This window comes from Hydractinia symbiolongicarpus, chromosome 13, assembly GCF_029227915.1.
Source record: "Hydractinia symbiolongicarpus strain clone_291-10 chromosome 13, HSymV2.1, whole genome shotgun sequence".
Lineage (NCBI taxonomy): Eukaryota > Metazoa > Cnidaria > Hydrozoa > Anthoathecata > Hydractiniidae > Hydractinia > Hydractinia symbiolongicarpus.
The window spans coordinates 9,188,402-9,197,528 of record NC_079887.1 but is presented as its reverse complement, the minus strand read 5'-3'; the positions used below and the strand labels follow the sequence as shown (position 1 = coordinate 9,197,528).

At 32.3% G+C, this 9,127-nt stretch overlaps 1 protein-coding gene across 1 annotated transcript; it reads left to right on the top strand.

Moving 5' to 3' along the window:
* The first annotated feature begins 2,922 nt into the window (after nucleotides 1-2,922).
* Nucleotides 2,923-3,994, top strand: LOC130622919 (uncharacterized). The gene is made up of 2 exons (XM_057438377.1): nucleotides 2,923-3,615; nucleotides 3,713-3,994. The coding sequence occupies exons 1-2, from the start codon at nucleotides 3,337-3,339 to the stop codon at nucleotides 3,992-3,994; spliced, it is 561 nt and encodes a 186-aa protein (XP_057294360.1). The 5' UTR covers nucleotides 2,923-3,336.
* Nucleotides 3,995-9,127: the final 5,133 nt, after the last annotated feature.

Genomic DNA, 9,127 nt, shown 5'->3' with positions numbered 1-9,127 from the left:
TTTGTTGGTCTGTCATGATAGCTAGCAAGCAGAAACGTCACACTTGTGCAAAATTTAGCAACACCAGTCATAGGTAGAAAATGTCACGTTTCGAACAAAAATGTGTATCTGAAAACACCGCAAAAAGGATTTACAGCTGAAAAATACTAACCAAAGAAAAGAGATTTAGTTTTTATGTATGTCAGATATTTCAGTGCCGGATCTATATCTTGATTTGTTTTTTGGCTTTTGACTTACACAAAGTACCACAAATGTCATCTTGTATGCTTAATAAATGGCCCTGATATTTTTTTAGAGCACTAGTTTGCGTTTGGTATGCAATGAATATGGAAATGAATAGACAAGGTCTTAAAATTTGAGATATTACGTAAAATGTGTGTGTGGGATGTGTGTGATACTAGATTTGTTATGATTGGTTACAAGAGATAGGGAGTGGTAACAAAATGACTTATTTTGGGTGCTACGAAATCATTAAATGGCTAATGCTATACGATATATAGCACATTAAAGTGATAGTAAGTTAATTTATGTCTTGTGTCAAGCATTAAATTGCTAAGGCCTTGCTGTAAGTTTTTAGCTAATTGTTTTTGGCACCTAGCACCTTTATTTACCAACACAATTGGGAATATGAACTTTGGATCACATATTACTGCTTAAACGCAGTATATTTGCTTGTAAAAAAACTATACTGGGCAAGTTGATAGCTGAGGGAAGTGATCATATCGTAGTCTACCGATATAAGGACTAAAGGTAGCTAAGCGTTGTTAATTTTGACCCAAATATAAACCTATATATATAATATTTTCAACTGGCTTGACCAGGGTTGCTTATAACAAATTATTTAGCTAACATTTATAGGACATTGACAAAAATATTTTATAACTTAGATAATCAGCTATCTAAGCTAGCTTTAGTTTTGTTTTCTTATTGGACATATAACTAGCTACATAACACAATCTAAGACTTACACATTTTGACTTGTAAAATAGCAGCTAGCTAGCTAAATTGAGTAAGGCTGTCTTGTATCAGTATGTCCTAACAAAATCAGCTTTATCTAATCACAACTTACCACATTTTGTTTATATATGACAAATAATGCTTCTTAACAGATTTAATCACGATAAACTATAGTTCTAGGGTAACAAATAATTACTTGGTTTAAAATAAAACTTTCTAAAGTGAAGCGTTAAAAAATATAAATAACCAAAAGACATCATCCCCGCTATGTGTAAAGGACTTGATCAAATTGCTTTAACTGGCCGCAGAAACTGTAACAGCGGCACAAACTCATTAATTATTTATGTTAATCCACTATACGGGTTATGAAATGCAGCCTATACCAGGATCTTGTTTAGCCGTCAAGTAAGCGATAACAAACCCTGGGGACGAGGATTTTTTTTTCAATTATTCTTATTCCCGAAAATTATATATTGTATTATATTAATTTTATACACCTTTGCATTAGACATTTTAAAGAACTGTGGCTTTATTTTGTCAGCAATTATAATCTGTAACATGTTTACAAGGATTGAGCTTCATATGTTTTAATTGGGATAGGTAGTATAGAAATTGAAACAAACATACAAATTATTTCTGATAATTTGTTAAGCACCGTTTTCAGCTTCCTATTTTCATGAAAACTAAAATCCGAAAAAAACCAAAATCAAAAACTCGAAAAAAATAGGGGGTTGTGATAACAAAATCCAGTGCATAAGTGGGCAAAAGCGTTCCTTAAATGGTAAGTTTCTTTAGTTTGGTTTGACTCTCTATATTTTGTGTATTTCAAATATATATCTATTAATGGAAAGATATTAGTATTGTTCTGTCATCCGATTTTATATGTTTGTTTCCTCAAAAAGATGAAAAGTCTGTAAGCCTCGCGACATACTTCATGCAGCAAATGGTTGCTTCACATTTTTTGCTTTGTTTGCTAAAGCTTAAACAATTATGGCCTAATCTATAGTAGCCGCTTCCCCGTAAAAAATCCACTGAATCTCTCGTTGAATACGTGTAACGGATATCAAACAAAAACATACGGCACAGTATTTTTCATTTTTAATTCTCACAATCTGCATTATTCTATATTTATACCCGCTAAAAGAAAACATCTAGAAATATTAGCAGGTGCAAGAAAAAATAAATAGAATAATTAAAAAATAAAAATGCAAAATGTCCAAACAAAATCAAATGTGTCTAACGACCGTTACCTAAAAAGCAATATCTGCTAAAACTTTTCCTTTGCCGTGCACAAGGACATCAGGGAAAGAATTTACCAGAAATTAAAAATAATTCAACATATTGCGCTAAGTCATGCAAAAAAGGCTATTCCAAAATATCCACACTGTACAGTTTGTAACACGTCATACCAAAATCAGCTATTCGGTCTATTGCATATAGCAGTCCTCCCAAAACTTTACTCAAATTATAAGACAAATCAACAGTTTTTAATAAAGGTACTGTCCGATTAAAAATCAACTAAAATTTTGACAAAAAATTCTTATTTGTAACTAATTTCTATAAAAGAATTAAATAATTATTTGTTTTCTTACCTAAAACCAACTGAACAACATCTCATTCTTGTTTACAAAAATGTATGCGGTCTCTCGCTTCGATTGTTTATATAAATGGTGGATGATAGGCACTAAAGCGAGGCTGAAATAATATGCCGTGTGTGACGTATTTACCTGGAGCGCGCCGAACTGACCAAAATAAATAAAACGTGGGCCAGGCTGATATTTTATTATATGTTTAAAAATTTTGGTAATTTTACCCCCTGAATTGTGAAAAACCGCTTTTTATAAATTATTCATATGGAATTATAAAATCGTGAATCATTTATATTGGTCGATCGCAACGTGTAACGGAAACGGTGAGGAGTTGGCAGAGCGATTTACTTCAGCAACCACCATTCAGTCAACAGGCATGTGTTCGCACACAATAAATATTTTCATAAAAATTACGACATCAAGATATTGATTTAGCATGTGTAAATTCATTTAAAAAATTGTACTTTTGGGAAATATTTAATTGTCTTAAACAAATTGTGTATATAAATTTTATTTAACTAACTTTTGTTAGTTTATCTAATATTATTTTGTCAATATGGATTAGCTTGTGTATAATTCATATAAAATTGTACTTTTGGGAAATATTTAAATAACTTTCGAAAAAATTTTTGTATAAAGAATGTATGTATCAACTTTTGTATAATATTCTGAAAATGACTTTGGTAAAGTCGAAACATGTTAAAAATAAAACGTGTCGTAATTTTTATGAAAATACTTTGCAATCTTGTGTTGCTACGAAGTTTTGGAAATACAATAAATATTACAAAAAATGCGACCACCCTACATTATCAGAAGAAGAAGCACTTCGCAAAGAGTGGCTTGTAATGGGTTGGCTGCGCACGAGAAATTGGTAAAAATCGTTGCCCAACCAATGTTGGTAAAGGATCTACAGCAACTGACGGAGCAAATCCACACCACCCTACTGGAGGTTTTTCATACGCTGAAGATCCGTTACTTACCCAAAGCCACCTACTTTAGAATGGAGAAGATGATTGGTGGGACTCAACTAGCAATACTAGACCATAACAACAACGTTGATCGGGCTCAGGTAAGAATATTTAGGATTTTCAAGAAATAAACCATGTCAGTATTTTTTTATAATTTTTTTTTCCTAACTAATGACTTTATTTATAACTTTATTATAGAAGTGTACAACGGATGAGGAAGGCGAAAAAATTCCGCCATGTCGAGTCGCGTATTCCAAGCCCAATAAACGGTTTGTTGCGAAAGTTGTACGAGAGGAAAAAAACTATGAATACTTGACCTACATCGTTCGCAAAATTTTAAAAAGAACTCAGTTGAAGAGAAAAGCGACGAGTGAATCTCGTTTAAAACGCCAATGTTCTTTACAGATAGCGCCTGAAGAACGACCTCCAAAAGAAAAGATCGTGGAAAAGAGTCAACAATTTAAAAGAATTAAGTTGTAGATTTTGTACTTTTTTTAAATTAGGCTTCCGTTTAAATAATTTCCCCCCTCCCATGAAATATTAAGCTCTGGAATTTCTACCCCGTCTTTGTAACCAACATAAACGCCGTCAGCACTAGGGAACTCCTCGCGAATCTTGGATACCGCACATGCTGGTATAACTCGTCGCACCCCCCTACCCAAACGATTGTGCACGAACCAGCAAAACTGTCGATAAGCGGCATAGCGGTACGATCTAAACAAAGTTGTAAATAGTTTATTGTACAGTGCAAAAAAATGAGTAAGTATAAACAACTTCAAACCCAGGGTCTTTTTATTGCTTACTTGTTTGATACTTCGTCACGTTTCAACAATCCTCTGCTCTCTCTGTCATGGAGTGCCACCAAAGCTGTCCACAGCGTATTCTTCAATAAAACCACCGCTCGGAAATCTTCGTGTTCCGTAATACATTTTTTATCTGAAAAATATTACAATATTACTCAATCACACTCGCATCTAAGAAATTCTTATGAAGGAGTAGAAAATTTTATACCATGTAATTGAAAGTATTTAATAGAATCTATATCTCGTGACAGCACAAACATTCTACTTCAGAGGGCATCCTCTCACATTTATCGCACAGGCACCATAGACCTGCTTCAACATTTAGGCGAGTAGAAGCAACAAGGTCTCTGGCAATGTTATGTTCGTCTACGTCTTGAAAAGTCGGAACTAGCTCATCATCCCCTACTCTTTCCGGCTCGAATTGAAATCCTAGAACCTGCAAATTATTTTCATTCATTGCTATCTTCATGAAGAACTTTTTTAAGCAAAGGAAAAAAATTATAAATAAACATTTAGTCGTTCGATGCGGAAGTCAGGGGGTTCGCCTAATAAGAAGCCAGGTAGCTACGTCACAAGCAAAAATGTGCTGAATAATGAATTTACCCAGTCCTTTTGCCGCGTTCGAAAGTTCGTGAAGATGGTAGGCGATTGAGACAAGATCATAACAAATAAACGATGGTGCTAAGTATTGGATATAAATCTTTGTTGTTTAAGAGTGCAATCTTCGCTATTTTTGATACTTAATAAAACAAAAAAAAAGATATTGTTTTTTAATCGGACAGTACCTTTAACACATAAGTAGAAAAATAAAAATCATTTCGCTATATTTTATATCTATTGCAAATTTCACTCAAAATATTAAAGGAACAGTTTGCCTAACAGACGCAAACTTGTAATCAAGAAAATCAATTGTTTTGATTTATGTATCAAGAAAACAGCGCAAACGTGCCGTGCATGATAACAATGCAGCGTTTCCGAATTTAAAAATAGAATATACTTCAAAAGATTGTAACTTAACAGAAGTAAACATTGACTGAAGTTTGCTTACATTTGGTTATGTTTAGAATTAGGACAACAACACTGAATCACCACACTCTGAAGAGTTAAAAACAATAACAACGGAAAAATTACTTCTTTACAGTTGATATAAATTCTTCTCTAGGATATACACGCTGTTTTTATAAGGATAGTGCATTTTTGTTTTAGCCTCAATATGCTCTTAACTTTTTTGACATCCTCATTATTCTTAAAGCTTTTAGCATGACTATGGTTAGCAAATGTATAATGCCTTAATAAAATAAAGCCTGCTATAAGTTACTACATCTAATTGCAAATCAATCAATTCTCTTTGTGATGCTATATCATCGTGCGTCGTGCTTTTTAAGAAAGATTCATAACTAAATTTGTTTTTTACATTTTTGATTCAAATTACTTCCATATACGAAACCGATAGATTTTGTATAAAAATAAGCAAAATGGAAAATATGGAAAAATAAATAAACTTTAAGCTAAATTCATGATGAGTAATCATTGGCATGCATTGTTTTAAATAACTTTTTCAGGTTTAATTTTAAGGAAATGAGTACAAAAGCTATGGAAAAGACAACCTTCTTAGCTTCAAATTTCTTTTTTCAGTTGATAAACAACTTGTTTCCTGTGATACGTCACAAGCGTGGTAAACAGGGTGTAAAATTATATTAGTTAAAAAATTACAGCTACGTACAGTGCTGTAGCATAAATAACAAATAGACCTCCTGCTTTCTTGTTTGATGACTTACTTATTTTTATAGCAAATTTTAGCGTAACGCCATGTCATAAGAAAGTCACTCGTGATTTGCCTGTCGTGGACTTACATAATCACTCGCACAATCTTATTATAATATAGGATTATTTACCCATATACCTCGTTTGTCACACAAAATGATACCACAAGTAGCGAGACGCTCGCAACGCGTTATAAAAAGGACACGGGAACCCTTGAATTTTTCCACGAGACACGGACTAGTGTTAGTAATTTTCTTCATTATTCATTTTCAATGTTGGTTAAATTCACGAAATTAAGTATCTGTAAAATATAAATATACATTAAAAAGCAAGAAATACAAACGGTCGTTTTATCTCACACACAGAAAAAAAGTGTGCGATTTTATTAAGTAAACATTTAATCTGGTGTCATTGGGTCAGTCTGTAAGAAAAAATACGACATGATGAAATTCAAGGAATGTTTAAATTGCCCAGATTTTCATTTTGATCAAAACATTGACTTTAACAAGTCTTTAATACTAAAATACATTTTCACTACGACACGCAGTAGAGGAACTGTCAAGTTAGTTAACATGCAGACGTCAAATGGCTTCTACTTGGTAATTTGATTCGCCAATTGACATACAGATAGTGAATAAAAGTTATTTTTCGTTTGTTTTCCTAAGACGGGTCAGTTTTTTGCTTGCCTTTTGATTAGTAATTTTAATTTTTTGCCTGTGAGTGTACTCGAAAAAGTCTGCCTACAGACACACAAATTCTTATATGTGCACGAAATAACAAATGCGATGGATACTTATGAAATTCATGGTGACCGCTGGTATAATACCCATTTTTGTAAATAACAAATCCTTCATTACCACGGGAATCCGCCATTACTCGAAGCAACCTTTTAAATTTCCATAAAACCCTTATAATCTAGGATTTATTCTAACTTTTGTAAGGATTATCTTTGGAACTATTCGCCAAATTTTACACATTCATTTTTGACATTTAACAACAACATACAAGAGGAAATTATTTTTAATAAATTTGTATTTAAAGTAAAGGAATATATATGGCGATATGCTTTAGCCGATTTGTCTTTTTTAGCCTTTTTTATTTACCACTCCCTTTATGTTTTTCTGTGTGCGTGCATTTAGTACAGATATAAATTTTTTTTGAAGGGTAGAAAAGTATATTCGCTGTCCTTATTCCCGTTTTTGTCCCTTCTTAAGGCTTAAATTATATATTTATATAGAATTATATATTCTTTTCAGTCCTTTCATACCAATGCAATGTGTAATCAAAAACAAAAAAACTGTTCATAATTTTTACTGCATTTAACAGTTTTTATAACTGTGTCTACAGAATAACAATATGTCAACAATGAAAATAACTTTATCACTTTTTGAGAAAAGGTGCATTCATATTTCCACTAGCATGGTTGTATTTACAAGTTAATATACAACAATCAAAAATATATGCAATTTAGGTTAATACGGTGGAGCGACGATTTTTGTGTTCTACCACATCCATCGTTGCGTCCAGTTACACTTTAATTTGTGGCTACTACCACGTACACTTTTTTTCGGCCACACTTAAATTCCCTTTGTGCATTTTCTACAAAAAAAGATATAAAATCTAATGTGTTATGGCATGGAAGTTACTCACTTACTTACTTACTTACTTATTCTTATTATATTTTCATCAAGTGAACAAATTCTCTTAAACCTTTACAAAAATTTACAATTTGTCCCCTTCCACGTTGTGGTTAACTCTTACTACAAACCGAATTTAATACAGGCTACAAACGGGCGTTTTATGTGGTCCAATGAGTTCATTATTTTTAGGTAAAATGTGTTACTTAAAACGTTTGTGGGAAGTACATTTTGGATCTATTTGTTTTACCTAATCCAATATATAGGGGTACTGCTTTACTCCACGATTGTGCTATTCGAGTTCTTTAAATGTATAAAATCCATAAATAACATTTAATTGACAATGTCAAAGGCGATATATCCGATGGAGAGACAGAAGAGAATAATATTGGTGTTATTACTTAAGTGGCAGCTGAAGCAGAGCCTTCAACGACCACTACCTGTGTCACAAAAGTTAATAAGGCAAATAATGCATAAATTTCTGCAGGATTTAAATTAATCAACCCTGTTTGCAGCTGGGTAGTAGATGTAATTCTTGTACCTATTTGAAATAACCAACAACTTTATTGGTAATTGAAGTTGTTACGATATCAAATATAGTAAAGATGCCATTATTTCCATGATAGATGCCATTATTCCCATGATAGATGCCATTATTCCCATGATAGATGCCATTATTTCCATGACAGATGCCATTATTTCCATGATAGATGCCATTACTTCCATGATTACCAAATTTTTAAGATATAGGGAAAACTTACGAGTTGCACAATGCACATAACAGTTTCACATTATTGTTTGAATTCTTGTGAGTTAAGGCTATGGTTTCTTTATGCGTATCAAACTTTGTATAAAGTCAACCAAAAATTATATCAGAGTTCAATGGAGTGACAAATTGGGTAAATTATACAGCAAAGCATCAATATTCAATTTTCCACCTATATTATCTATGTTTTACGCTTTTTACACAGGAATGAATTAATTTTAATGTCACTACAGTTTGCTTGCTTGCTTTGCTTAAACATTTAGGAATACCTTAGATAACGAATTATGTCGTTATAAAATTGCCTGTGAGTGATTCTGCGTTTTAACCGAAAATACAGTCAAACAAAAGCCAGTCTTTAGTCACAAACATTTGATACAAAAAAAAATTGGCAATTCCTAAGTCCATATACAACAATATCAAAAAGCCAAAGATTGTAAAACATTAAATGTAAATTTTGAAAAGTTATTTATTCAGTTGCATACAGCTCTCTTTCGCAAAAACATGCACAAAATGTAAATTTAAGGGTTTAACAAAACAATTTTTTTTGTCTAATGATCTAATGATGACTAAACATTTAAAACTGAAATGTAAAATAAGAAATAAGAAAGGAGAAAATTTAAAATCACAAAAATCATTATTTTGA

What these genes read in the sequence shown, in the direction of transcription:
- LOC130622919 (XM_057438377.1), top strand. Translation starts at nt 3,337, where the DNA reads ATGCGACCACCCTACATTATCAGAAGAAGAAGCACTTCGCAAAGAGTG. An exon ending in ACAACGTTGATCGGGCTCAG is followed by an intron (nt 3,616 to 3,712) that starts GTAAGAATATTT and finishes ACTTTATTATAG; the next exon opens with AAGTGTACAACGGATGAGGA.